Source organism: Rhodotorula graminis (assembly GCF_001329695.1).
Source record: "Rhodotorula graminis WP1 unplaced genomic scaffold RHOBAscaffold_7, whole genome shotgun sequence".
In the NCBI taxonomy this organism is placed as follows: Eukaryota; Fungi; Basidiomycota; class Microbotryomycetes; order Sporidiobolales; family Sporidiobolaceae; genus Rhodotorula; species Rhodotorula graminis.
In genome coordinates, this window is record NW_017264934.1 from 962,563 (window position 1) to 989,859 (window position 27,297).

At 67.0% G+C, this 27,297-nt stretch overlaps 7 protein-coding genes across 7 annotated transcripts; 5 read left to right on the forward strand and 2 right to left on the reverse strand.

The window, feature by feature from the left end:
- Positions 1 to 21: 21 nt before the first annotated feature.
- On the reverse strand, positions 22 to 3,246 carry RHOBADRAFT_44458 (uncharacterized protein; the record flags this gene model as incomplete). The annotated part of the gene is made up of 10 exons (XM_018414413.1): positions 22 to 654; positions 717 to 795; positions 875 to 918; positions 1,017 to 1,331; positions 1,400 to 1,485; positions 1,566 to 1,646; positions 1,803 to 1,849; positions 1,953 to 2,733; positions 2,831 to 2,913; positions 2,975 to 3,246. The coding sequence occupies 10 exons, from the start codon at positions 3,244 to 3,246 to the stop codon at positions 22 to 24; spliced, it is 2,421 nt and encodes an 806-aa protein (XP_018270988.1).
- Positions 3,247 to 4,014: 768 nt separating this feature from the next.
- RHOBADRAFT_44459 (uncharacterized protein) lies at positions 4,015 to 11,453 on the reverse strand (the record flags this gene model as incomplete). Its single annotated transcript, XM_018414414.1, has 21 exons — positions 4,015 to 4,250; positions 4,318 to 4,897; positions 4,960 to 5,040; positions 5,099 to 5,111; positions 5,185 to 5,383; positions 5,452 to 5,701; positions 5,768 to 5,906; positions 5,978 to 6,131; positions 6,197 to 6,263; positions 6,329 to 6,403; positions 6,476 to 6,526; positions 6,602 to 6,626; positions 6,702 to 6,755; positions 6,883 to 8,100; positions 8,170 to 8,294; positions 8,369 to 8,492; positions 8,563 to 8,841; positions 8,923 to 9,366; positions 9,435 to 9,524; positions 9,590 to 9,720; positions 9,795 to 11,453. The coding sequence occupies 21 exons, from the start codon at positions 11,451 to 11,453 to the stop codon at positions 4,015 to 4,017; spliced, it is 5,994 nt and encodes a 1,997-aa protein (XP_018270989.1).
- Positions 11,454 to 11,786: 333 nt separating this feature from the next.
- On the forward strand, positions 11,787 to 13,014 carry RHOBADRAFT_14939 (uncharacterized protein; the record flags this gene model as incomplete). The annotated part of the gene is made up of 7 exons (XM_018412226.1): positions 11,787 to 11,934; positions 12,000 to 12,055; positions 12,123 to 12,175; positions 12,241 to 12,497; positions 12,543 to 12,593; positions 12,662 to 12,744; positions 12,808 to 13,014. Coding segments are annotated over 7 exons (855 nt in total), but the record flags the coding sequence as incomplete, so codon positions are not given.
- A 186-nt stretch (positions 13,015 to 13,200) lies between these two features.
- RHOBADRAFT_66511 (uncharacterized protein) lies at positions 13,201 to 16,190 on the forward strand. The gene is made up of 9 exons (XM_018418993.1): positions 13,201 to 13,214; positions 13,273 to 13,299; positions 13,371 to 13,431; positions 13,518 to 13,626; positions 13,700 to 13,750; positions 13,816 to 13,915; positions 13,993 to 14,688; positions 14,779 to 15,638; positions 15,734 to 16,190. Exons 1-9 carry the CDS (start codon positions 13,212 to 13,214, stop codon positions 16,080 to 16,082), a joined length of 2,256 nt encoding a protein of 751 aa, XP_018270991.1. The 5' UTR covers positions 13,201 to 13,211; the 3' UTR covers positions 16,083 to 16,190.
- A 259-nt stretch (positions 16,191 to 16,449) lies between these two features.
- RHOBADRAFT_53866 (uncharacterized protein) lies at positions 16,450 to 18,465 on the forward strand (the record flags this gene model as incomplete). The annotated part of the gene is made up of 6 exons (XM_018417034.1): positions 16,450 to 16,617; positions 16,711 to 16,917; positions 17,021 to 17,185; positions 17,263 to 17,400; positions 17,464 to 18,309; positions 18,371 to 18,465. 6 exons carry the CDS (start codon positions 16,450 to 16,452, stop codon positions 18,395 to 18,397), a joined length of 1,551 nt encoding a protein of 516 aa, XP_018270992.1. The 3' UTR covers positions 18,398 to 18,465.
- Positions 18,466 to 18,737: 272 nt separating this feature from the next.
- On the forward strand, positions 18,738 to 20,084 carry RHOBADRAFT_65110 (uncharacterized protein). The gene is made up of 5 exons (XM_018418647.1): positions 18,738 to 18,801; positions 18,893 to 19,119; positions 19,415 to 19,519; positions 19,639 to 19,747; positions 20,002 to 20,084. The coding sequence occupies exons 1-5, from the start codon at positions 18,744 to 18,746 to the stop codon at positions 20,010 to 20,012; spliced, it is 510 nt and encodes a 169-aa protein (XP_018270993.1). The 5' UTR covers positions 18,738 to 18,743; the 3' UTR covers positions 20,013 to 20,084.
- A 461-nt stretch (positions 20,085 to 20,545) lies between these two features.
- Positions 20,546 to 27,073, forward strand: RHOBADRAFT_44463 (uncharacterized protein; the record flags this gene model as incomplete). The annotated part of the gene is made up of 24 exons (XM_018414415.1): positions 20,546 to 20,703; positions 20,915 to 20,987; positions 21,093 to 21,485; positions 21,553 to 22,328; positions 22,459 to 22,554; positions 22,628 to 22,702; positions 22,809 to 22,993; positions 23,106 to 23,155; positions 23,240 to 23,653; positions 23,728 to 24,127; positions 24,206 to 24,770; positions 24,847 to 24,905; positions 25,087 to 25,335; positions 25,398 to 25,489; positions 25,576 to 25,757; positions 25,827 to 25,853; positions 25,918 to 25,934; positions 26,001 to 26,078; positions 26,144 to 26,235; positions 26,312 to 26,343; positions 26,418 to 26,440; positions 26,512 to 26,727; positions 26,786 to 26,894; positions 26,968 to 27,073. 24 exons carry the CDS (start codon positions 20,546 to 20,548, stop codon positions 27,071 to 27,073), a joined length of 4,467 nt encoding a protein of 1,488 aa, XP_018270994.1.
- Between the last annotated feature and the right edge of the window lie 224 nt (positions 27,074 to 27,297).

Sequence of the window (27,297 nt, forward strand, 5' to 3'; positions counted from 1 at the left end):
CGAAAGACAGTAGAGGCGAAACTAGATCGAGAGTGAGCGCATGAAGGACGACCCTGCCCCGGTCGGTCGCAAGCTCGACCTTCCCCTCTCGCCGCCGGCTCTGCCGAACACGCCCGGGTCGATACCCTTGCGCGGGTCGTAGACGAGCCGCTTCGGCTTCTTGAAGGTCCAGCCGGCAAACGCGAGCTCCTTGCGCAGCTTGAGGAGGTCCTCGCCGTGCTCGGGGTGCTTGAGGAGCGGGTCGCGCGTCGTGGCGGGAGCGGGGACGCCGGGGGCGATCTCGGGAGGCGGAAGAGGTTCGTCGGCGATGTCGTCGTCGAAGTACTTGGTCGAGGCCGGGTCGCCGTTGAGCTGTGGGACGAACGGCGGCGTCTTAAGGTGCAGGGTCGAAAAGTCGAGCCCGCGCAGCCACGGGTGGTTGAGCAGCTCGTCGACGCCGTCGTTGGCGGGACCAGTCGGCTCTGCTACTGCGCCGGCGAGGAAGCCCGAGCGCTGCTGGACCATGACCGAGTTGGGGCGCCGGCCGCCGGCGCCAGACGTGCGCGAGCCGAGGCGCTCTTCCGGCTCGCAGATGAGGCGCGAGAGGAAGTCGACGGCCTCTCGAGAGACTCGAGGCTTGGCGGGGAAGCGCAACGACTTGCGCCACGACAGGATCTGCGAGAGGAAACGAGTTGGCCTCGTACGAGGAAGGGCGGTACGAGGGAGAGGGGGCGCACCTTGTTGCGCGTTTCCTGGCGAGATTTGCTGACGAACGGCGGGTAGCCAAAGAGCATCTCGAAGGCGATGATGCCGAGTCTGCGGGCAGAGACCGAGTCAACTCAGTCACAAAGAGAGAGGAAGGGGAGGTGGTGAGGAAGGGAAAAAGGAGACTCACGACCACCAATCTGACGCGACGCCGTAGCCTTGAGCGCGAACGACCTCGGGCGCCATGTAGTTGGTCGTGCGTGCGAGCGGGCAAGGAGGGAAAGAGTCAGGACATGAACGGCGAGACGCAGAAGAAGAGAGGACTCATCCACGACCGAGTAGGCCTGCTGCCGCCTGCCGAGGTCGCGCCAGATCAGGACCGAGCCCGGCGGCCCCTCCTCGCCCGGCTGCTCCGAGCGAGGCGGGTCGAAGCTCCTCCGGCTCGCAGTCGGGTCGACTCGGCCCGAGTCCTCGAGGTCGTAGCGCCAGAGGAGCTCGCGCCGGTGCTGGTCGTAGTACGAGCCGTCATGCGACCACTTGAAGTCCTGGGCGAGGCCAAAGTCGGACAGGCAGAGGTGACCGTCGGCGCCCAAGAGGAAGTTGTCGGGCTTGATGTCGCGATGAATGGCGCCGAGCGACTCGTGAGTCTCGTGCAGGGCAAGGACCATCTCGGCGACGTAGAACCTTGCCATCGACTCATCGACTCGGGGAAGACGTCCTTCTCGATCAACAGGCTCAGAAGGTCGCCGCCCGCCATGTAGTCCATCGCCAAGTACAGGTGGTCGGCGTCCTGGAACGAGTCTGCGCGCATGGACGAGATCGTCAGGGCTCTCGCTCGGCGACGCAGAGCGATAGAGAGAGAGAGAGAGAATCGGACGTACAGTGAAGCTTGACGGTCCAACGCGTGCTCGTCGACGCCGTCGCGTGAAGGTCACGCTCGGCCCGAATATGGCCCTCCTGGCCTGAGGGCGGCGCGAGAGGACGTGTACAGGGACAGGCAGAGATCGAGAGGTGGACGAAGGACGAGGAGGGAGAGGAGAGAGCGGTAGGGAGGAAGTTGGGCGGGAGCAAGACTTAGTCGCGTTCGCCGATGAGGAGGAAGAGGGGCGCGTGCGCACCCTTCTTGAGCATGTCGGCCTTGCGGATCTGCTTGAGGGCGTAAAGCCTGCGACGAGGAGATTCGAGTCAGTCGAGGCAGAGGTACACGCGATGCCGTCGTCGAGGACGACCGGCTCGACCGCGACTTGAGAAGGTCGATTTGGACGCACTCGCCCGTCCCGCGCTCCCTCACCAGGCTGACGACGCCGAACGCGCCGTGACCGATCGTCTTCAACTTGACAAAGGAGGCGACGCCGACTCGCCGGCGCGTCTCGCGCAGGGCCTCGCTCTCGCTCAGGATCCACGCGTCGCGCACTCGCACGCGCTCGGCGTCCGACAGGTGCAGGCGGGCGAGCTCGCGCTCGATGAGCGCCTTGCGCGCCTCGCGAGTCGGCTTCTCCTTGAGGAGGGCGTGGTACTTGACCTCGAGGAACGTCTTGCAGGCCACGGCGCGCTCGATGGTGGCGAGCGACGGGACAAAGTCGGGGCGCGAGAGCGGGTCGATGTCGTTGCCGTAGGCAGAAGGCGAGGCGACGGGCGGGAGCTGGTCGAACGAGAAGGGCGCGCCGGGTCGAGCACTCGCGTCGGGCTTGAAGCGGACAGTGGCCTGGAAGGACGCCGGCGCTTGCTCGGCGACAGGGCTGACGGGAGTCGAGCGTGCCACGATCGAGGCACAGGACGGGTTCTCGTGCAGGGGCATGAAGGGCGACGGCGATACGACGGCTGGGCCGACGCCGTGGTCGTCCTCGACGGCGACGTCGCTCGAGAAGCTCAGGTCGCGCTCGCCGGCGGTGCGGCTCGACGTCGCGCTACTCGTCGCCGACTCTGGAAGACCGTTCACGACCTTGAGCGGCCGAGGAGGAGCGTCGCGAGCGTAGTAGGCCTCGGCGACGCCGACCGCCCGGTGCGAGGCACGGACCGCGTCCTTGATCGGCTTGACCCAAGACGAGTCTGCGGGCAGCGACTGAGTGTGAGCGTCACACGCTTGATAAAAGACATCTGGGTAGACGCGAGGGGAAAGGACGGGGAAAGAGAAAGAGAGACGCACCTCCAACTTTGCCCTGCCCGTCTCTCTGCCACCGCCCGAGGAGCGCCGCCGCCTGGTCGGCGTCCGAGGCGTGTACCGTGTGCCTGTAGAGGGAGAGAGTGTCAGGCACGTCCATTGGGGCGAAATAGTGAGCCTTGAACGCACGCAAAGTCCCTCGGCCGGCTGATCATGTCGACGCTGACCCGCTTCTTCTGCCTCGCAGTGCGCGCAGGGCCCGCCGCCGCACCCATCTCGCGCGCGAACGGGTTTTGAACGACCATGGCGGGTGTCGAGGGCGTGCCCGCGCCGTTCATGACGCCGATCTCGAGCCTCGAGGGGCTGTAGAAGCGCGACCCGGTCGCGGCGAGGAGGTCCCAGAAGCCACCGTGAACGAGGATGCCGGACGACGAGGGTAGGGGAAGGATCGAGGTCGGCATGGCGGGAGGAGAGGGGACGTGGGGACGAGGTGCGGGAGCTGGCGCGAGAGGGTCGCTCGAGACGGCGACGGTCGAGCGGGCGGGCGTGGTCGGCAAGGGACGCGGTCCTCGCAGGCCTCCTCCCACTCGCGGCGGCGGTCTCTGCGCGGCCGTTCTGCCGACGAAGAAGGTCGAGCCGCGAGGCGGGGCGATGTACGAGATGGGCGAGGTGCCGCGGCGCGAGGTGGGGAGGACGGCGGCAGCGGTGCGGCTACCGTGTCGGGTTGGTGCTGCATCGTGCACTGCTCTCGAGAGCAAAGAGCTCGAGAACGGGGCTGGTGAGGACGAGGTGGACGAGGGCGTGTGCGACAAAGGGCCGAGGGCGCGAGCGGGAGGGCGAGTCGATGGCGAGGTCGTTGGCGAGTCGAGCAGTGGGCCGGGGCAGCAGGCGAGTAGTGCTCGTGTCGCGAGGGCGAATGGGAGAGCCACGAGCTGGAGCTGAAGAGCAACGAAGTGGTCGACAGCTCGGCGAGCAGCGCGGGGAGGGGGGACCCGGCTGAGCCGCGACCGAGGTGCGTGTGCAGCGTCCGAGTGACGCGCTGGCGAGAGCTGAGCGTGTTGGTAGCTCTGCGAGGAGCCGAGCCGATGAGAGAGGGACGGCTTCGAGGAGCGGGCGCACGTCGCACTCTCGCTCTCGGCCGGGTCGGCCACAGCTGGCACTGATCAAGCATCGTTGCTGCGCACCCTGCAAGCCCATCGTCGCCCCCATCCGAGTCCTCCTCGCACGCCTTAGGCGTCGACCGCCATCGCCTCTCCCTCTCCCGCCTCGACCTCCGACGCACCCGCCGTCGTCCTGCGAGCACGCGCCGCCGACCTCTGCTCCGCCGCCTCCTGCTCGTCGTCGGACGACTCGGGCTCGTCGAGGAGGCCCTCAGCACGCAGCCGCTCGAGCTCCTCAAGCGCGAGCTCCCTCGCGATGTCGCGGCGAGTCGCGCAGTCGCACACGGTCGGGAAGAAGCCGGGATCTGCAACGAGAGGTCGGTGAGCTTCGGGCCACAGAGAGAGGCGACGAGAGGAAAAGAGGGGACGCACTCGCGTCGAGGTAGGCGAGGGCGTCGGCGCTCGAGAGGCGCTTGGCCGTCTTGGGGTTGCCCGACTCGACCGTGCTGAGGACCATGCCGTGCGCGACGACCGAGGTACGGGTCAGGCGCTGGATGAGCTCGCCCGTGCGGTGGTCGATGCGCGGCTCGAGGACCGCCGACACGTGCGACACGTCGTGGCAGCCGCCGGCCTGGGCGTGCTCGAGCAGGTTCCGGACGGCGTCGACCTTGATCGTCGTGGGGCTGATCCACCGAGCGAGCCAAGGAGCGACGCAGTGGTCGAACACGCGCTGCACGGCGCCCGGGTCGAAGCGCGAGTCGAGGTACACCGCGCCGAAGAGCGACTCGGTGAGGTCGGCGACGGCCTTGGGCGGATCGAGCGCCAGCCAGTAAGGGCGCATCGGGCGCTGCTCGGCGACGGCGGCGACGAGCTCCTGGTCGTGGGCGAGGACGATACGCTCGCGGTACAGGCGCATGTTGAGGGCGAGGCCGTCGCTCGAGTGGGCGAGGAACTTGTCGAGGTCGAGCTCGATGGCGAGAGCGGCGAGCGTCTCGTTCGACACACAGGCGCCCTGCGACACAGAGAATGAGTCAGGACGTTGATCTCGAGAGTGGACCCAGGCGAGGGAAGCACCTTGAGCTCCGTGAGGTGACCCTCGCTCAGCTCGCCGCCCCACTTTTTCCAGCACTGGCGGAGGACGCAGAAGTCGAGAACCTGCACGACGCAAGTGTGAGTGACGGAACGTGCGACAGAGAGGGAGAGAAGGACGCACCGAGTCGCCGAGCCTGCGAGAGGGACGAGAGAGAGTCAGTGAGAGGCTCGACTTGAGGAGGTCGACGAGAGGAGAGCGGGACGCACCACTCGCAGCGCTCGAACGATACCGAGTCGAGCTTGGACGGGTGCGTGAGCGCCTCGGTGACGAGCGACGCGTGCTTGAACTTGTAGCCGAGAGCCGCCTCGACCGCCTTGAGCGCGCCGACGACGGGCGCCTCCTCGCCGGGCGGGCCGTACAGGCGCGCAAAGTCGTCCCAGACCGTGACGTTGCCGAGTTCGAGGCCTGCGTACGAGCGAGAGTCAGTCTGAAGGACGCTGAGAGGGCCAGGACAGGTCAAGGGGCGGATGGACCGAGCGCCTTGGCGACCTCGAGCGCAAGGTCGAAGCCCTTGTGGATCCCGCCGCCGTCGAGCGCCTCGTAGCCCGTCTCCATGCCCGCGCCGAGCAGTGCTTCGACGCAGTCGGCGATCGTCTTGTCGCCGATGACGGCCGAGGTAGGCGGAGCTGGGCCGGGCGAGAGCTGGAGGATGTTGGGCGGGAGGAACTGGCGCGAGGTGAACGGGCGCGAGGCGAGGTACGCCGGCAGGTTGGTCGCCTTGCCCTGCGCACGTACGAGAAGAATAAGAGTCCGTCGACAGAGCGAGAGAGCGGCGAGAGTGGGACGCACCGAGTCGGCCAAACGCGAGTTGTTGATCTGCTCGAGGCGGGCCCGATGGAGCGTGCCCTCGTGCGTCGTGCGGTCGTGCGTGACGAAGCAGGCCGTCGACGCCATGTACTTGAGGAACGCGTCGCCGAGGAGCTCGAGTCTGGAAAGATGTGATCCGCTGTCAGGGAGGGGAGGTTCGAGCGCGAGGGGCATAGAGGGGCAGGGACGCACCGGTTGTAGTCGAGCCCGATGCTCGCCGACGGGGTCATGAGCGCCGTGCGGACGAGCTCGTGATCGAGCTTGGCCTCGAATAGGCGCTCGTTGAGCTCGACGACCAGGCACCGCTGCTCGAGGTCGTGGACGATGGACGGGAGCATGTAGGCGGCTGCGGGTCGAGCGAGACGGTCAGTCGGCCCCTCGACAGCGCCGCATCGACGAGCGTGGACGTACTGCGAAAGATGGACGCCGGGAGGAAGTGCACGAGCGCGATTTGCGGGATGGCGAACCGGGTCGTCGACTGCGGGATCTCGGCGAGGTCAGAGGTCCCTCCCTCTCTCGTTCGACGAGCGAGAGTGGACGCACGTGAAGCAGCTTCTTGATCGTCGGCTGAACGTCGTTGCGGGGCGTTCGCGTGAGGTGCGTCACCGTCTTGGGCATCTGTGAGCGGCGCGAGCGACGGTGAGTCGCAAAGATCGGCGGGAACGGGCAGAGCGAACGACGACGACGCACGCGGCTGACCTCGAGCAGCGGCTGCTCGTCCTTGATCTTGACCGTGTGGAACTGTGAGGAGGCGGCGCGTCAGGGTCGACTGGGCGGGCTCGGGTGAGAGAGGGAGGGAGAGAGGTCGAGACGCACGAAGCCCTCGTCGAACGACAGGTAGCTGCGGACGGGTCAAGTGCTCGTCAATGGAGTACCGTTGGGCGTCGACAGGAGAGAGAGAGAAGGAGGGACGCACTAGTCCATGAGCGTCGCAAAGCCCGCCGCGCTCTGACGACCCGGCGGCAGCTTGCTGTTGGGCCCGAGGTCGTCCCGCACGCGCTCGAAGAAGTATCGACAGCCCTTCTTACCCTGGTCCACGATGACCGAGTCGTCGAGGCGGTCAAGAGCCGACGGGTCGACCGGCTCCTCCCTCGCACGGACCGCGCTCCATCGCCGCCCAGTCGAGGTCGCCCGAGTCGACGCCGGTCGCCTTGAGGTTGACGCCGTCGCGCAGGACGCCGACAAAGTAGACGAGGTCGAGCTCCTTGCGCGTCTCCTTGCCGTCGACCTCCTCGCGGGCGACGCGCAGGACCTTGTTGAGGATCGCCTGCCAGAGCTGGAGGGTGTAGCCCGTGAGCGCCTTGCGCTGCTCGACCGTCACGTCGATGGCGCCGATAGCGGTCGAGTAGACGAGGAGCGCCTCGCCGGCGACGAACATGGTCATGGGCGGGACGACGGGGAGGCGATTGCGCGTGAGGAGGACGACGGGGCGGTACCGCTGGCCGGCGTGGACGGCCTCGCCTTGGTCGCCGCCAAAGTGGAGGAGGGACGCATGGAGCGTCGTGACGTCGGCGCACGGCTCAACGGGCAGGAACGAATCGGCGAGCTTGTGCTCGTACTCGACCTGGCGCTTCTTGGGCGCGACGACGACGCCGGTGACGACGTCGACGACGTCGTCCGGCGGGAGAAACCGAGGCGGGAGGAGGTGCTCGTCGAGGCAGCCCGAGTTGCGCAGGACGACGCACGCCGTGTACGCCGCCTGGCGCTTGGCGAGCTTGGGCGTCTCGCGCAGCCCGCCCGTGACGACGCGCACCTTGCTCGCGCTCGGGAGCTGTACGGTGCAGCTGAACTGGCGGGCGCCGTACTCGTTGCGGCCGTAGTCGTTGACGGTGTAGCGCGGCTTGTGGAGCGAGAACTCGTCCGACTTGGGGAGCGAGCCGCAGTACCGGACGAGGAGCGACAGGGCAAAGTGCGGCGTGAGGAGCGCGCCCGTCGTCGGCTCCTCGATGTAGACGCTCGTCTCGTCGGCGCGGCCGAAAAGGTCGTCGCCGTCTTGGTCCTCGGCCTCGTAGATCTCGCGCGACAGGAGCCCGGCGACCTCCTTGTCGAACAGGGCGATGCGCAACAGCTTGCGCTTGTGCTCGACGTTGCCGCGCTCGAGGAAGACGAGGTAGTGCGAGCCCGACGCCCTGGCTCGGCCTCGGCTCTGGACGTACGAGATGTGCGTGTCGTACAGGTCGAACCGGACGCAGAAGTTGCACGGCTGGACGTCGAGGCCCTCCTCGACGACGCTCGTCGCGAGAAGCAGGTTGGTGCGGCCCTCGGCGAAGCTTGACAGGACGTCGGCTTGCTCGTGCCACGACATGCGCGGCCCGCTGCGGCGCGAGGTGGGTCAGTAAGTCGTCGCCGGCAACGGCCGAGGGGGAGAGGGACACGGGACGCACAGCGAGTTGCTGGCGGCCGTGCCGTGACCGGTGACGCAGTCGACGTTGATCCACGCGAGGTCCTCGTCGACCTTGGCGAGCTCGCGAATGATCTGGGCGAAGACGAGAGCGTCGAGTCGCCGGTTCTGCAGGCCAAGAGGGCATGAGCTGACAGTCACGACGAGCCGCCGATACAGAGATGCAGAGAGACTGGACGTACGACGAAGATGATGCCGCGGAAGGCTTCTGCGCCGTCCTTGCACGCCTTGAGGACGGCGATGAGCATGCGCAGCTTGGGCGAGAAGCGCTCGACGTCCAGCGTCGGCTTGTGCGCCTCGATGACCCTGCATGCGCACGACCGAGGTCAGTCACGACGCTTCAGAGCACGCACAGAGACGGAGGAGTTGGACGCACTTGAGCCAGTCCGGCAACTCGAGGCTGACCTCCCGCTCGGCCTTCTCCCTCAGCTCCTTCTTCATGCGCGCCTTGTCCCTCCTCCTCTCCTCCTGCTTCTCCTTGGCCCGTCTCGCGCCGTCATCAAGCGGCCCCACCTCCATCTCGAGCCCGAGGAAGGCGTCCTCGACTTCTGACGCCGACCCGTCCGACTCGTGCAGGGGCAGAAGCTTCTGGCGGCAGCGCTCGAGGGCGAGGTGCCAGACGAGGTCGGCGGCGTCAGGACCGTAGTCGTTGAGCCTGTATCGCAGAGAGAGAGGGAGAGAGAGGCAGAGTCAATAGTCGGCTCCTTGGGCGAGGGGGCGAAAGGGCAGGACGCACATCGTCTTGGCGCCGGCGTAGTAGCGGTCGAACGTCTCGTCGCGCACGATGATCTTGGACACGACCTGGTCGAACAGCTCGGTGCGGGCGTACGTCGGCGGAGCGTCGTACTCGATCTGGAGGACGGTGGGCACGGACGCCATGGCGCGCAACTCGGCCTGCGTCTCGGGTGGCGCCGTCACGAGCTTGGCGTCGAGGAGCTTCTCGAGCGTCTTGGCCTCGTCGATGCCGGCGTTGCCGTTGAGGGGCGACGCCGTCAGGCCGAGGATGCGCGGGCGCTTGTGCTTGGGCGCGCGGTGGTAGAAGTCACGCAGGATGCTCGCGAACGGGTGGTTGGCCTTGCTGTGGTGCACCTCGTCGAGGACGAGGAGCGAGATCTGCTCCATCTTGAGGAACCCGTGCGCGAGCGAGTCGAGGATGAGCTGGGCCGTGACGACGAGGCAGCTGCGCGTGGGTGGCTCGAGGTTGGCGACGACGCTCGCAGGCTTCGAGGAGAAGGAGAGGGGACGCACTCGAAGTGCGCAAAGTTCCAGTCCCACTCCTTCTCGCTGCACAGGTTGACGCCGAGCGCGCCAAAGAGCTTGCCGACGCGGAGCTTGGTGCTGCGGGACGAGGCAACGCCGTCAGACTCTGCACACGACGAGGAAAAGGGGAACGGAGGACGCACTTGCGAGCGATGGTGTCGGCCTGCTGGTGGACGAGCGGGACCGAGTTGGTGAGGAAGAACGACAGGCGAGGTGGCTCGCCGGCCTCGCGACGCTGCGCCTCGATGGCGTGGACCCAGTCGATGAGGAGGACCTGAAGGAAGAGGGACGAGTGTCAGTACGTGGACGGCGACAAAGGGAACAGTCGAGGGAGGGAGGGAGACGCACCCCGACGAGCGTCTTGCCGCTGCCCGTCTGCAGGACGGTGACGATGTTGGCCTGCTGAGCGCACTCGAGCAGCGCCTTTTGGTAGCTCGTCGGCACGAGCTTCTCGGCGAGCGCCTTCTTCTCGCGCTCCTCGTCGCCGTCGACGTCGACCTCGCCGTGGCCCTCGCCCGCCGTCGTCTCGCCGCCCGACTCGAGCTTGCCGCCGACGGCACGACCCGTCTTGGGCCGCTTCGGCACCTTGGCCTGCTGGACGTCCTCCCAGTCGTCGCTCTGCTCGTCCGACAGGTAGTCGAACAGCTGCGGCGCGCGCTTGAACTTCTTGGGCTTGCGCTTCTTGCCGGCGAGGATGATGGCCGCCGAGCGCAGGTCGGGCTTGGGGACGGCGCCGACGGGCAAGGAGAGCGCCTTGGCGAGTGCGTCGACCGAGGTTGAGGGCGCACCGACGGGCGCGGCGCCGGGCATGGGCTCGTCCTCGAACGCGGCGGTGACGGCGACGGCGACGGGCGAGGCGGGCGGCTCGGGCGCGACATCGTCGACGACGGGCTGCTCCTGCTCGACGTCGGGCTGCACCGACTCGACGACGGGTTCGAGCGCACGCGGCGGGGGCGGCGGCGGCAAGGCGCGCGGCGGTGCGGGCGGAAGGTCGAAGGACAAGGGGAAGGACGGCTTGGGCGCCTCGTGGGTCGGCGGAGCGGGAGGGAAGACGAACGCTGACGGGCGCGGGGCGAAGGACGGGAGGGTCCGGTAGTTTGCGAGCGGGTCGGTCGTCGGCGAGCCGCTCTGGCCCGGAGCGGCGCCCGAGGCGATGGTCGACGGGGAGGCGAAAGAGGCTGCTGCCGACGCCGCCGGCGCGATGACGAGGTCGCCATCGTCATCATCGTCCTCGCCGACGAGCGCGGGCGGCACGGCAACAGGCGCCGGCTTGTCCTCGCTCGCGACCGCCTTGCCCGGCTCGTCGTCGTCGTCGTCATCGCCGTCGTCGTCGAGGAGGAGGCGACGCCTCATCTCATCGGCGGCGACCTTCTGCCGCTTGGTGCGCGTCTCGCGGTCGTGCGCCTCGAGGACGTCGGCCGGCCTCGTGCCGAGGACCGAGTCGGGCGCGGGCGCGCCGAGGACCGAGGCGATGCTCGAGTTGAGGGCGTCGCCGCGAGGACGAGTGAAGGCGAGGGCGCTGCCCTGGCCGCGGACGGGTGCGAAGGAGGGGGAGGTCGAAGTGGAGGAGGTCGACTTGGAGGTGGTAGACGAGGAGGAAGGGCCGGCCTTGCTCTTGTTGAACTGGGACGCCTGGCTCGGGAGGCCGCCGGCCTTCTTCTTGCGGCCCTTCTTCTGGCGAGCCGACTTGGTGACCGTGGCCGGCGTCGCGGCGGCGATGGTCGAGGACGAGCCGGGGACGACGATGCGGCCGCGAGTGCCCTCGTCGCCGGCTGGCACGAGCTCCTTGGCATCGCGCTGCGCCTGGCGCTTCTTCTGCTTGGCGGCGGCGGCGACCTGGGGCGGAACCGGCGGCGGGCCGACCTGGGCAGAGGTGAGAGGGCGGGACTGGGTCGTTGTCGTCGTGTCGCGCGGCGGGTGGTTGACGGGGGCCGAGAGGGCCGACTGGACGGGCTGACAGTGCCTCGTGGCACTAGGTGCGCCACCTGGCGGGGGCTGGGGAGCCATGCGTGGCGGTGTGCGGGCCGTGGAGGAGGCGAGAGGAAGCGGGCGGACGGCGAGGAGCGAGCAACGACGGTGTCGCAGAGACCTGGTCTTGCTCTTCTCCAAGCCGAGCTGGCAGCACCTGCGAGCGTGCTACCGCTCGCGTCATGCTGCCACAGTGCATTCGAGAAGATCAAGAGGACGAACCGGCACCACTGGCCGATGAGGTCGTCTCCGCCTTGCCGACCGCTCTCTGCTCTGCTAGCTGCTCGTTCGACCCGCGCAACCGCTCAAGAACATGCCCAGGTACGTCCCACTCCTCTACCGTCCCTCCACCGTCCGATCTGACTCGTCCCCTCGAGCAGACTCGCTTCCGTGTTTGTCGACCTCTCCGGAACGCTACATGTCGGCGATGTGCCGACAGCCGGCGCAGCTGCAGCCATCAAGCGCTTGAGGAGTGCGGGCGTGGTCCTGCGCTTCGTCTCGAACACGTCAAAGGAGTCTCGTCCGTCCTCTTCTTCCTCGACCCCTCCCCCTCGCGCCCGCTGACGGTTCCCTCTGCGTGCACAGGGTCGTCGCTACTCCAGAAGATGCACAAGATGGAGCTGGACGTCCGAGAAGAAGAGGTGCGCCCTCTCTCTCAGCCTCGGCGAGCGCCCCGCAGACAAGCCTGACCCTGTCGCTCGACCGCAGCTGTTCACGTCGCTGTCGGCGGTCCGAGATGTCGTCGTCAAGCGCAACCTCAAGTGAGTCCCTTATGAGCCTCGGCGAAGATCGGAGCAGGTCCCTCATGCGCCCCTTCCTCCCGCAGCCCTCTGTACCTCCTCACCCCCTCCGCTCGATCCGACTTTCCTCCCGCCTCTCCCCCTTTCGACAGCGTCGTCGTCGGCCTCGCGCCGAACGCGTTCGACTACGAGCAGCTCAACGCGGCCTTCCGACTGTTGAGCGGCGAGGAGGGCGGCCGCAAACGAGGCGAGGTGCCGCTCCTCGTCACGCACAAGGCGCGCTTCTTCGGCGACAAGGACGGCAAGCTGAGCCTGGGACCAGGTGCGCACTCTCTCTCTCTGCGTCACCGTCCCGACGAGAAGTGACCCTGTTCCTCGGCGTCCGCAGGACCGTTCATCTCGGCGCTCGAGGAGGCGGCCGGGTGCGAGGCAGAGACCGGTCCGTGTCGCGTTCCCTCTTGCGACCGGCAGAGCGCCCTCCTGACCGCACGCCCGCACCCACCGCAGTCGGCAAACCCTCACACGCCTTCTTTCAGCTCGCGCTCGACTCGCTCGCCTCGCACGGCCTCGAGAACTCGCAGATTGGCATGGTGCGCCCGCCTCGCCCCTCTCTACGTCCTCCACAGACCTCGACTGACTCGCGCTGTCTACAGATCGGCGACGACGCAGTCCAGGACGTCGGGCCAGCCGTCGCGGCGCTCGGTTTCCGCCGATTCCTCGTGCAAACGGGCAAGTACAGGGCGGGCGACGAGGACCGGCTCGAGGGGGACGAGGGCGGCGACGCGCTGAGTGCGACGCCGGCGTGGGTCGGCAAGGACTTTGCGGCGGCAGTCGACGCCGTGCTGGCGGGCGAGCCGTGACGGACTTTGCGAGCGGGAGTACTAGCAACGAGGACCGCTTCGGCGTTGTCGGACGGCGATTGCTGCTGCGGAGAGTCTCGATCGACCGCTCGTTGAGTCGGCCAGTTTCTGCCGGCGCGCCGCCGACATGAGGCTCTGGACGAGTCGGCGGCGGCCGAATCCTCCCCTCTCTCTTCCACCCGCGCAACGACAGCAAGATGGTGCGTCCCGCCTCTCAAGCTCTCACAGAGCGTACACTGACCTGCTGCGCACCCACAGACTGGCCCGCGCACCCTGTACGACAAGGTGCGGCTCCCTCTTCCTCCGCCCCATAGTCCCCCGTCGGCACGAGGCTCACCACAGGCCCGCCCTTGCAGGTCTTCGACAACCATGTCGTCCATGCCGACGACAACGGCTCGACCATCATGTACATCGACCGTGCGTCCTCTCGCTCGAGCCGGAGGGGAGGAGCGCAGGTGGCGGTCGAAGATGAGGGCTCACCTTGCGTCGTTCCCGCCGCGCAGGTCATATCGTGCACGAGGTGACCTCGCCTCAAGCTTTCGAGGGCCTCAGCAAGGCCGGCCGCAAGGTCCGCCGCCTCGACGGTACCCTCGCGACCGTCGACCACAATGTGTGCGTCCCGCTCCCCCCCCGCTGCTCTCCCACCTCTGCGTGCCGAGCTGACAGTCTCCCGTCGTCCGTGCAGCCCGACTTCGAGCCGCAAGAAGTACACCGACTCGTCGAGCTTCATCAAGGAGTGCGTCGACTCGCCGCCCCGACCTCGCCAGCCCGACGAGCTGACCTCTCTCTTCCCCCTCGCAGGGCCGACTCGCGCCTCCAGGTCGTCACGCTCGAGGAGAACGTCAAGAAGTTTGGCGTCAACTTCTTCGGCATGACCGACCGCCGCCAGGGCATCGTCCACGTGCGTCGCCCGTCCTCCCTCTCCCCCACCAGGACACCTCATCTCGGCAGAGCTGACCGCTCTCTTCTCGCCTCCAGGTCATCGGCCCCGAGCAGGGCTTCACGCTCCCGGGTACCACGATCGTCTGCGGCGACTCGCACACGTCGACCCACGGCGCGTTCGGCGCCCTCGCGTTCGGCATCGGTACGTCCGAGGTCGAGCACGTCCTCGCGACGCAGACGATCCTCCAGGCCAAGTCGAAGAACATGCGCGTCCAGATCGACGGCGACCTCGCGCCGGGCGTCACGTCCAAGGACGTCATGCTGCACGTTATCGGCGTGATTGGCACGGCGGGCGGCACGGGCTCGGTCATCGAGTTCTGCGGCACGGCCGTCGAGAAGATGTCGATGGAGGCGCGCATGTCGATGGCCAACATGTCGATCGAGGGCGGTGCGCGTGCGGGCATGTTTGCGCCGGACGACATCACGTTCGAGTACCTCAAGGGCCGCCCGCTTGCGCCCGAGGGCGCCGAGTGGGACCAGGCCGTCGAGTTCTGGCGCAGCCTCAAGACGGACGACGGCGCCCACTTCGACACGGTCGTCGAGATCAAGGCGGCCGACATCCCGCCGACCGTCACCTGGGGCACCTCGCCCGAGGACACGGTCAGCATCACGGGCACGGTCCCGGACCCGGCCAAGGCCGCCAACGACGAGCAGAAGGGCAAGATCGAGCGTGCCCTCGCCTACATGGGCCTCGAGCCCAATCAGAAGATCCAGGACATCCCCGTCACCAACGTGAGCTCCCTCTCTCTCTCTCTCTCTCGTTCCGGTTCCTCGGCCCTCTCGAGCCGCCCGACCTGACTCTCTTTTGCCCCTCTCGTGCAGGTCTTCATCGGCTCGTGCACCAACTCGCGCATCGAGGACCTGCGTGCGGCGGCGTCCATCGCCAAGGGCCGCAAGGTCGCCGAGGGCGTCTACGCCATGGTCGTCCCGGGCTCGGGCCTCGTCAAGCACCAGGCCGAGCAGGAGGGCCTCGACCGCATCTTCACCGAGGCCGGCTTCGACTGGCGCGAGGCCGGCTGCTCGATGTGCCTCGGCATGAACCCGGACATGCTCACGCCCGGCCAGCGCTGCGCGTCGACCTCGAACCGCAACTTCGAGGGTCGCCAGGGCCCGGGCGGCCGCACCCACCTCATGTCGCCCGCCATGGCCGCCGCCGCCGCCATCGCTGGCCACCTCGCCGACGCGCGCAAGTACCAGCAGGACCACCGCGCCGGCGCACCCGTCCCGGCCGTTGAGATCTCGCCCGAGGCCGACCAGGCGCCGACGACGACCCAGCAGACGCCCGACGCGGCCGACGACGGCGTCGTCGAGTCGGCAGCTGCGCCCGAGGTGTCGGCGCCCGTCACGCAGGCCGCTGTGGGCATGCCCAAGTTCGAGATCGTCAAGGGCACGGCGGCGCCGCTCGAGCGCGCCAACATCGACACGGACCTCATCATCCCGGCGCGGTTCCTCAAGACGATCAAGCGCACCGGCCTCGGCGTGTCGCTGTTTGCCTCGCTCCGGTACAACGACGACGGGTCCGAGAAGCCCGAGTTTGTGCTCAACCAGCCGCAGTACCGCGACGCCAAGGTCCTCGTCGTCGCCGGCGGCAACTTTGGCTGCGGCTCGTCGCGCGAGCACGCCCCGTGGGCCCTCCTCGACTTTGGCATCCGCGCCGTCATCGCCTCGTCGTTCGCCGACATGTGCGTCCCCTGCCTCTCCCTCTCTCCTCTCCCCTCCTCAATCGCCCTCTTCTCCAGAGCCTCGAGCTGACTCTTGCCGCCCCCTCGCCATACAGCTTCAACAACAACATGTACAAGAACGGCTCGCTGCCTGTCGTCCTCCCCGAGGAGCAGATTGCCGTCCTCATCGAGGACGCCAAGGCGGGCAAGGACCTCGCCGTCGACCTCCCCAAGCAGGTCGTGCGCCGCGACAACGGCGACGAGTTCAGCTTCGACGTCGACGGCTTCCGGAAACACTGCCTCGTCAACGGCCTCGACGAGATCTCGCTCACGCTCGAGCACGAGGCCGAGATCAAGCAGTACGAGACCAAGCGCTCCCAGGTCTGGCCCTGGCTCGACGGCAAGCAGTACCGCGCCAAGAAGCTCGGTACGCAGAAGTCGGCGCCGACCTCGACCGACTGGTAGTCGGCAGCGCCGACGACGACGAGGCGGTGGAGGAGGCCTCCTCGTGGACCGGGGCGACGAGTCTGTATAGCATAGCCGTGCAACGAAAAGCCGAGCAGTTCCCAGGCAATCATGTCGTCTCTGTTGCTGAGAGAGAGCAGCTCTCGCCGTCGCTCAACTTGGTCGCGCCGAGGAGCTCCACCTCGTCTCGCTCCCTCTTCTCAACGCCTCACTCGCTTGCCGACTGCGACCAGAGCTGCGACCGCTACTCTCGCCAGAGCGTATCTGCTCGCCCCACGCGCGACCGCCGCTCCCCGCCGCCGCCTCGTCCTCGTCCTCGCGCCCACCGCCCGCTCCTCCCCACCATCGCCGGCTCGAGTCCTCGAGCATGGCCCCCTCGATCCGCTCCTTCCGTGGCACGCACCCACCGAGCAGCTACAGGGACCCGCAACTGTCGCCCACCCTCAGCGCCACCTCGGTCGGGACGAGTGCGAGCCAGCTGCGAGCCGACTTTGGAGATGAGGGCGGGCCGAGAGTGATTGTGACCAGGGCAGACGTGCGTCCAACCTTCCATCTCCTCTCGAGGGCTGTCTGCGCGGCGGAGAGCCACCCTGGACCGCCCTGACGAGCTTTCCTCCCCCATCTGCAGCTCCGCGAGTCGGTGTCGGCCTACGAGTCGCTCCTCTCGACCTCCAAGGCGTACCGCAACGCGCTCATCGCCCTCTCGACTGCTTCTACGGCACTGGCGGGCGCCATGGGAGAGTGCGCGCGGGTCAAGGGCGCGGGAGACGCCGGCGAGGGCTTGCTCGCCGCGAGCGGGCTCCACTACATGGTCGCCAACTCGGGCCAGGTCCTGGTGCGTCCAGCTCTCCCACGTTCCCAGTCGCCCTTTGTCGTCAGAGAACGAGAGACTCAGAGCACCTCGGGATGACGAGCTGAACCACTTCTCGCGCCCGCAGAGCGACACGCTGTACCGCTCGTTCGAGGTCCCGCTCATGACGGCGTACGACTCGTACGTGGCCGACATCGCCGCACGACACGCCGAGTACGAGGCGCTCCTCAAGGAGAAGACGACCAAGATCCGCGAGACCGAGGCCGAGAACCTGCGGAACGGCAAGAAGAAGGTGCGCCCCCTCTCGACCTCTCTTCCTCCTCCTCCCGTTGCGCGCATTCCTGACGCTTCCTCTCGTGCCTGTGACAGACTCGCAACCTCGACCAGTTCCGGGCGGCGCTCGCCAAATTGACTGAGCAGGTCGCCGAGGTCGAGGTCTGCAAGAAGAGCTACTACTCGGAGGTGCTCACGGGCGAGACGGAGATGTGGAGCATGATCGGCGGCAAGGTGCGCTCTAGCAGCTCTCCATCCCCTTCGTGACCTCGCTTGACGTCGTCCTCGCCCGCGCAGGTCTCGCTCCTCGTCCGCTCGACGCTCGACCTCGCCGACCGACTCGCCTCAAAGGCGACGACCGACCCCGTCATCGAGTCGATGCTCAACGAGCACCCTGATCCTTTCGACTCGTACCGCCTCGACCGCGCCGAGGAGAAGGCCGTCCTCACGATCCTCCCGCCGATGAATCTCGGCACGGGCCCGTCGAGCGCGGCCATGAGCAAGAGCAACAGCGCAGCAGACGTCCTCCCCAAGGACGGTCGTCAGCGCGCCCAAGGCGCAACGACGAGCTCGCCGACGCCGAGGCAGCTCGTCAACGCGCCCGTCTCGGTGTCGGACGTGCTCGGGCTCAACGAGCGCGACGACGACGACGAGCCCGCGTCGAGGCGTGTTCTGCCCCAGCACACCGCGCCGACCCAGGACGACGCCGGCTCACGATCGTCACCGAGCAGCGGCCGCCACTCGCGCCGACCGTCGCATGATCCTGCTCCCGCCGCCGAGCCTGCGACCTCGTCCGCCTCTTCTTCTCCCGCCCTCATCGCCACCGACTCGTCCGCCCTGCCCAGCTCCTCGTCCATGGCGACCGCAAACCCTTTCGACGCACCCTCGCTCCTCACCGACGAGTCGGCGCCGTTCCTCACCTCGTCCGCCGTCGCCTCGACCTCTTCTTCCGCCGGCACCACCGCGAGGGCGAGCAAACCGCCGCAGACGTCGCCGCGCAAGGCGGGTCGACGACGGCTCTCGCGCGTGAGCGAGGGCAACGACGCGTCGGCGGATCCGATGGCGGGCGACTGGGGCGCGCCGGTCTACGGGCGGTCGTTGTCGCCGGCCATGAACGGCGGGAGCGGGTACGACAGCGGCGAGGTGCGTCCACCTCTCTCTTCCTTTTCCTCGAGTCGCCTCTCCTGACGTCCTGTACGAACAGGAGGACCCGAACGGCTGGCGCGGATGAGCCCTCTCGTCGAATCGACCCTCGCCCCTTTCCGCCGTCCCCCTCACGTTCGCCTTTCCCCATCAGTCTCGCCCTTCCTTGTTGGCTGTCGATGTCGTTGTTCGTGCCTGAAACGTCGCAGTTGCGCAAAGCCTTGGTCGAGCACGCGCGAGCTGTCGAGAGTGGACCTCGACAACCTCGAGAGTTGCTCGCTTTACGGGCGCACGACTCATGTGATGCTCTCATGAGCAAGACAGTGCAAGTGAGAGCTCACGCAGAGCGGTAGAGAGCGAGTCGAGTTGCCCTCGTCCAGATCAGACCTGCGCCCGCGCTCTTCTCCCCTCCCTCACCGCTGCTCGTACACACCATGGCCGCCGCTGCTGTCGACTGGACCCGCATCACCTCCAAGCTTGGCCTCGGCCGCGGTGCGTCCCGCTGTCTCTCTGGGCCGGGAGGGAGCCGTCGCGCTGACCCCTCCATCGTCCTCCTCCCTCCTCCCCCCGACACCTCCCGCAGAGACGCTCGCCGAGCTGAACGCGTTCCGCTCGCGTGCCGCCGCCGCTCGTGCTGCCAACGCCGCCGTCAAGGAGCAGAAGGCCACCGTCGACTTTGAGCACTACCGCTCCGTCCTCAAGAACAAGGAGGTCGTCGCCGAGGGCGAGAAGCTCTTCAAGGGCTTCAAGGCCGTCGACTACGACGTCCAGGCCCAGCTCAAGGCCATTGCCGCTTTCGAGGCCAAGGCTGTGAGTCCCGCATCTGCCTCTCTCGGGTCGAGCGAGGACGGTCGAGCGAGGAGCAACGGCGGTGGGCGAGCTGGAGGAGCTCGTCCGACGAGTGTGGTTCTGGGCCGGCTTTGCGGCGGCAGGCGCACTGCCCGAGGAACGCGGGTGGGTCGAGCGCGTGTCGTCGCCGTGGGTGGGTCCTCGGCGGCGGTCGGTCGGGTCGAGGCGGTCGGGTCGTCGGACGAGGAGCACCACCACTTCGCCTCTCGCGCACGGCACTTTGCTGACTGGTATTGCCTCCTGCCTCGTACTGCAGGTCTCGTCGGCCAAGGAGGCTGCCACCAAGGTCGAGTCGGAGCTGTCGAACCTGTCGTCGACGCTCAAGAACATCGAGGAGGCCCGTCCCTTCGACCAGCTCACTGTGCGTCCCACCCACTCCCCTGTCCTGCGCCTACACGGCGTCCCACTCGTCGACGAAGCACCGCGCTGACCCTCCGCCTCTGCCCCTCTCGCTCCTCCCCTCTCGCGCTCGCCCCACAGCTCGACGACGTCGCCAAGGCGCGTCCCGAGATCACCGAGACCGTCGAGAAGATGGTTTCCCAGGGCAAGTGGACCGTCCCGGGATACACCGAGAGTGCGTCCTCCTTCTCCTCTCGTCGCGTTCGTGCGCAGGAGCCGGAACTGACTTCACGACCGGCCCGCGCGCAGAGTTCGGCGTGCGTCTCGCCCTGTCCCTCCCGCCTCGCCATTTTCGTCTGGCTCTCGTGCGACCGTCTACTGACTATCTCTTTGCGTCTCCTTTGCGCCGGTTCCCGCCCGCAGAACCTCAGTGAGCACCGACGATCTCTCGAACCCCCGATCCCCTTTCCTGACCCTTCTCTCCGTCCTCCCTCTCTTGCGCAGGCGCCATCTAAACGGGCAGAGTGTGCAGGACCTTGGTGTAGAGAGTCGGAGCGGGTACAGGCAAAAGCTGTCGATTTCTGTGACCCCCCGTCTCGGCGCGAGGAAAGCGAGAGATCTCGAGTCCGAAGACCGCTCGCGAGCATGGGCCGAGCGAGCGTGCGCTGGCCAACCAGGAGCCTGCCCCGTCGCCGGGTCCGAGGTACGGAGAGCGCGGCTCGGCGGTCGTCAGCGCACAGTCAGCGTGCGCCGAGCGCGCGCGCCAGTTGCAGTACGTGAGACGGAGCTGAGGGTTCCGCTCGACCCTCCGATCCCGCAATCTCCCCAGAGGATCGAGCGACGATGAGGCCGAACCTCCGCCGAGCGGCCGAAGTGCCGTTTCCCGCCTCCCGCCCAGTTTCGCGTTCGTCTCCTCTTGTCGTTCGCTCTCGCTACTTTGCCCAGGGTCCGGCAACTTTGTCCGTCTCGTCGCACCGGCACTACCTCACGCCCACTCGACCCGGCACCGCGCCTCACGTCGTCGCCAACCCGTCCCTCGCGCGCAACCATGGCTGAGGCCAAGCCGCGCACCTCGCCGTCGTCGTCCTCGTCGTCCAACGGGACGCAGGTTTCCGACAGTGCACCTCTCGACCTCGCCGCCGCCAAGTCGGGACCGCCTCTGCTCGCCCGCACAACGTCTCGCCCGGCGAGGCACGAAGACATTGCGTACTTCGACCCGAGTGGAGAGCTGCAGCGCAGCGTTTCTCGCCAGCAGGTGCGCACAGACCTCTCTTTCGACCACTCTCTCAGGATTGCCAGGCTGACCCCGGCGCTTCTTCCCGCAGACGTGAGCCTCGACGTTCCATCTCGTTGAACGCGTCCCCCCAGATTTCGAGATCGCCCAGACTGACCCGCTTCCGTCGTCGGCAACTTGCAGCGCCAACTCGCAATGGTCGACCGCGACGCAAGATGCGACGGCCGACGACTTTGACTTTGAGAAGCACCTCAAGGTGAGCCGCACCGGCCCTCCTCCTCGTCCCTTGCCGTCGTCGTTCGAGACCGCCTGAAACTGACTTGCTCTTCCCTCCCTCGTCCTCCCTCCCTCTCTCTCGCAGCACATCCTCCGCAAGGCCGACAAGAACGGCGTCAACCGTCGCGACCTCGGCGTCACGTTCAAGAACCTGACCGTCAAGGGCGAGGGCTCGGGCATCTCGTACGGCTCGTCCCTCACCGGCACCCTCAAGAGCATCCCGGCGCTGCCCCAGACGCTCAAGGCGGCTCGTCACCCCAAGACCAAGGTCATCCTCGACGAGTTTACGGGCATGGTCAAGGCCGGCGAGATGCTCCTCGTCCTCGGTCGCCCCGGCTCGGGCTGCACCTCGTTCCTCAAGACGCTCGCCTGCCAGACCGAGTCGTTCAAGGAGATCGACGGCACCATCTCGTACGACGGCGCTGCGCCCGAGGAGATGGCCAAGCACCACCGCGGCGACCTCGCCTACCTCCCCGAGGTGCGTCCTCCTCCCGCTCGAGCCTCCTCGATCAGAACGCCTGGACTGACTCTTCCCTCCCCACTAGGACGACGCCCACCTGCCTCACCTGACGGTCGGCCAGACGCTCGACTTTGCGGCTGCTGCCCGTACGCCTGCCGTCGGCGGTCGTGTCGGCTCGCGCGAGGAGACGATCACACGCAAGCGCGACGTCCTCCTGTCGCTGTTCGGCCTCAAGCACACGTTCAACACCAAGGTCGGCGACGACCTCGTTCGCGGCGTGTCGGGCGGCGAGCGCAAGCGCGTCTCGATTGCCGAGCTCCTGTCGACGGGCTGCAAGATCGGCTGCCACGACAACTCGACCCGCGGTCTCGACGCCTCGACCGCCGTCGAGTACTGCCGCGCCCTGCGCATCGCGACCGACCTCGGCAACCTGACGACCATCCTGTCGATCTACCAGGCCGGCGAGCAGCTGTACGAGCTGTTCGACAAGGTCTGCGTCATCTACGCCGGCCAGCAGGTCTTCTACGGCCCGATGGGCGACGCCGTCGCCTACTTCAAGGACATGGGCTACGAGCCGCAGCCTCGCCAGACGTCGGCCGACTTCCTCGTCGCCGTCACCGACCCCAAGGGCCGGTTCGTCCGCGACGGGTACGAGGGCCGTGTCCCCAAGACGGCCGAGGACTTTGTCCGCCACTGGAAGAAGAGCGAGCACTACAAGCAGCTCGTCGACGAGGTCGACCGCGAGCTCCAGCACCACGGCACCGAGCAGGGTCAGCAGCGCATCGAGAACTTCCGCGAGAGCGCGCGCGCCGACATCGTCAAGCGCCAGAGCCCCAAGTCGTCGTTCCTCATCTCGTACCCGTGCGTCCCTCTTCCTCTCTCGCTCCGGCGTCCCCCTCGTCCTCGCCTGCATCGTCACCGCCTCGCCGTTGCGGCGTCGTGCCGTACCAAGCGAGCCGAGACTGACCCGAACTCGAGCACCCTCTTGCAGCATGATGGTCCGCCTCGCCATGAAGCGTCGCTACCAGATGCAGATGGGAGACATCGCGACGCTCGCCATCGTCTCTATCGCGGCGCTGTTCCAGGCGTGCGTCCCTCTCCCTCGACGACGAGACGAGCCGAGAGTCGACCCGGGCACTGACTCTCCCCTCTCCCTGCAGGCTCATTGTCGGCTCCGTCTACTTCCAGATGCCCAAGGACACGTCCGGCTTCTACTCGCGCGGCGGTGTCATCTTGTACGTCGAGCTCGATTCGCGCTCGAACCCCCTCTCCCTCCCGGCCTTCCCAAGTCGAGCGTCCTCCTTTCACCGGCCCGCTCCTGACGCTGTGCCTCCCTCACAGCTTCGCCATCCTGTACAACTCGTTCACCGGCATGGCCGAGATTACGTCGTCCTACTCGCAGCGGCCCATCGTCGTGCGGCAACGTGGCTACGCCATGATCCGCCCGTCCGCCGACATTCTCGCCATGACGCTCGTCGACCTGCCGTTCAAGGCCATCTCGATCATCGTGTTCGACATCGTCCTCTGTGCGTCGCACCCTCCTCTCGCGCCTGTCGAGCTCGCCGGGCTTTGCCGGCCTCGCTCGCTCGCTCCTCGAGCTCTTCGGACGCCTCCTGACGCGTTCTTTCTCCCACGCAGACTTCATGGCGGGCCTCGGCTACACGGCGGACCAGTTCTTCATCTTCTTGGTGCGTCCTCGCCCTGCGCCCCCTTCCCCCCAACGTCCTCTCGACCCGTTCCCTGGCCTGACGACGAGCTCGCCCACCTTGCAGCTGTTCACGTACATCACCAACATCGCCATGCTCATCTTCTTCCGGATGCTCGCGTCGGCCAACCGGTACGAGTCGAACGCGACGACCGTCGCCGGCCTGGGCGTCCTCATCATCGCCATCTACGTCGGCTACGCCATCCCTCGCCCGTCGATGCGGGTCTACTTCCGGTGGCTGTCGTACGCCCAGCCGGTGTCGTTCGGCTTCGAGGCGCTCCTCGCCAACGAGTTCCGCAAGCTCAACGTCCCGTGCGCGCAACTCGCGCCGTCCGGGCCGGGCTACGCAGGCGTCGCCACCGCCAACCAGGTCTGCACGACGGCGGGCTCGGCGCCGGGCCAGACCATCGTCCGGGGCCTCGACTACCTCGAGGCCAACTTCGGTTACAAGTGGTCGCACACGTGGCGCAACTTTGGATTCGTCCGTCTTCTTCCTCATCTCGTGCGCCTTCTCGAGCACGACCCTGACCCTCGTCGTCCCCTGTTTTCCCGCAGATCTTCGCCTACCTCTTCTTCTTCTTGGCCATCAACCTCATCACGTACGAGATCCAGCGCGACGAGACGGTCGGCGGCGGCGTCATGCTCTTCCGTCGCGGTCACGCCCCGAAGGAGCTCGTCGACGCCATCGAGGGCGCCGGCTCGGGAGGCGACGCCGAGAAGGGCGACGCCAACGCCCGTCCCGAGCTCGACACGGCCGTCGACGAGAAGGAGAAGAACGCCGCCGCCGACACGCTCAAGTCGGCGTCCGACGTCTTTACGTGGCGCAACGTCAACTATACGGTCCCGGTCAAGGGCGGCGAGCGCAAGCTCCTGTCGGACGTCTCGGGCTACGTCGCTCCCGGCAAAATGACGGCCCTCATGGGCGAGTCGGGCGCCGGCAAGACGACCCTCCTCAGTGCGTCCTCCCTCCCTTTTTTTCGCCTCTCTCTCTCGCCTCCCGATCGTCCGCTCACGCTCTCGTCTCGCCTCGCAGACGTCCTCGCGCAGCGTGTCAGCGTCGGCGTCGTCACGGGCGACATGCTCGTCAACGGCAAGCCGCTCCCGCAGTCGTTCCAGCGCCAGACCGGCTACTGCCAGCAGCAGGACACGCACATGGCCACGACGACGGTCCGCGAGGCGCTCGTCTTCTCGGCCCTTCTTCGCCAGCCTCGCACGACGCCCAAGGCCGAGAAGCTCGCCTACGTCGAGGAGATCATCAAGCTCCTCGAGATGGAGGCGTACGCCGAGGCGCTCGTCGGCGAGGTCGGCATGGGCCTCAACGTCGAGCAGCGCAAGCGCCTCACGATCGGTGTCGAGCTCGCCGCCAAGCCCGCCCTCCTCATCTTCCTCGACGAGCCGACCTCGGGCCTCGACTCGCAGTCGTCGTGGTCGATCATGCTCCTCCTCCGCAAGCTCGCCGACCACGGCCAGGCCATCCTCGCGACCATCCACCAGCCGTCGTCCGAGCTCTTCCAGCAGTTCGACCGCCTGCTCCTCCTCATGAAGGGCGGCAAGACCGTGTTCTTCGGCGACCTCGGCAAGAACTCGCAGACGATGCTGTGCGTCTCGCCGCTCCTCTCTCTCTCTCTGGTACCTCCTTCTTGCCCGTCCTGATTATGTGCGTGCCCGTCGCAGCGAGTACTTCCACGCGCGCAGCGACAAGAAGTGCGAGGAGCGCGACAACCCTGCCGAGTGTGCGTGCTCCCTTCCTCCCTCTCTTCCTTCCATTCTCCCTTCCCCCTGCATCTCTCCTTCCTAGTCAATCACGTGTCGCCGGCCCTTCTTCCGCTCGACGCTCGACCACCCGTTCCCGATCTCCCTCGCCTCCTCGTCGACCTCGGCCGGGAACTGACCGACCCTCTCTTTGTCGTGCAGACATCCTCGACGTCATCGGCGCCGGCGCGTCGTCCAAGTCGGACAAGGACTGGTCGCAGCTCTGGAACGAGTCGGACCTCGCCAAGAAGACGCAGGACGACATCGACCGGTTCCACGCCGAGAAGGAGGGGCAGGAGTCGGCCGCCGACAAGTCGCCCGACGCCGGCCTCAGCTATGCCGCACCGATTACGCAGCAGTTCACCATCGTCCTCAAGCGCGTCTTCCAGCACTACAACCGCGACCCGACCTGTGCGTCCCACTCCCTTTCTCGGTATCTCGACGACGCCGCACTCACGACTCTCTCGACGCAGACGTCACGGCCAAGCTCATGCTCAACATCATCGCCGGTCTCTTCATCGGCTTCAGTTTCTGGAAGTCGTCGCTCGACCAGGCCGGTACCCAGGTGCGCTCGACCTTCCCAAGTCGCCTCTCTCTCTCCCTACCCAGCCCTCGGACTGACGGCTCGACGCCCTCTCTCGACGCTCGCAGAACTTCCTGTTCGCCGTCTTCATGGCCGTCGTCATCGCGGCGCCGCTCTCGCAGCAGCTCCAGCCCAAGTTCATCGGCCTGCGCTCGCTGTACAACGCCCGCGAGCGTCCCTCGAGGATGTACAGCTGGCCCGTCTTTGTCGCCTCGGCCATCATCGTCGAGATGCCGTACAACATCGTCTGGTGCGTCTCTCGCTCCCTCGTCGTCGTCGTCTCGTGCCCGGTCCTGACCTCGACTTCCTTGTCTCGCAGCGGCACCATCTTCTTCGTCTGCTGGTAGTGCGTCCCCGTCTCTCTCTCTCTCAGGCTCGAGCCTCTCTGACATTCTCGCCTGCACCTGCAGCTGGACCGTCGGCTTCCGTGCGTCCCCCCGTCGCCCTTTTGACCTTCCTCGCCTCGCATCACTGACCTCACTTTTCCCTGCAGCCTACACCACCGACCGTGCTGGATACGCCTACGCGATGTACATGGTTTTCGAGCTGTACTACCCGACGTTCGCCCAAGGTGCGTCTCGCCTCGTCCGTACCACTATCGACCCCTCGACTGACCTCGCTCGGACCCCCTCGCAGCCGTCGCCTCGTTCTCGCCCAACGCCATGGCCGCCTCGGTCCTCTTCAGTACCTTCTTCTCCTTTGTCATCATCTTCAACGGTGTCGTTCAGGTGCGTCCTCCCTTCCTCGGGTCGACCTCAGAAGAATCGCGAGGAGGACCTGACCTGACTCTCCTTCCTCCCGCAGCCGCCGGTGCAGCTTCCCTACTTCTGGCGCTCGTGGATGTACAGGTGCGTCCTCGTGTATGTCAGTGTCTCTCGGCGCCGAGCTGACTCTTGCTCTCCCCGTGCAGGCTCACGCCGTTCACCTACCTGAGTACGTCCCCTCTATCTCTTTCTCATCGCCTTCCAGGGTCTCTCCCTGACGCTCGTCCTGCCTCCCCGCAGTCGAGGGTCTGGTCGCCAACGCCCTCGGTGGTCGTCGCCTCAGCTGCACGTACCCTCAGTTCCAGATCCTCAACCCGCCGGCAGGCCAGCAGTGCCTCGACTACCTCGCGCCGTACAACGCCGCCGCCGGCAGCTACGCCGAGGTCCTGCCCAACGGCGACTGCGGCCTGTGCACGTACGCGACCGGCGACGCGTTCCTGAGGACCTTCAGCATGAGTGAGTCGCCCTCTTTCGCTCTCTCGACTCCCTCAACTGACAGCGATGTGCCCTGCAGGCTTCTCGCACCGCTGGAGAAATTTTGGCCTTCTCTTTGCCTATTGCCTTTTCAACGTCGCGGCCGTCTTCGTCGGGTTCTACCTCTTCTCCATCTTCGACTGGTCCAAGTGAGTCGCACTGTCCACCTCCTCCCCTCCCCGCCCTCGACGTGCCACTGACACCCTCTTCCCTCCTTCGCAGGCTCTCGCGCAAGTCGACCAAGAGCAAGAAGAGCGACAAGACGACGCCGCAGGCCAAGTCGACCAAGGAGGGCGCCGTTCCGCCGCAGGAGCAGGCGCGCGATTAGAGCGCTCGCCCCTCTCTTCCCGCACCCGCATCGCTTCCACCTTTCGCCCTTTCTGTCGGAGCCGGACGGGCTGCGGCGTCGCTCGTCGCTCTAGAAGCCCCTCCCTGCCTCGTCCTCTTTCCCTCTCCTTAATCCCTGTTCCTCTCTCTCTCTCTCGCCACCTTTGTCTGTGCGCCTACATCTGCACTTTCCCTCCATTCACTGCAATCTCTCAGCCTCTGGTT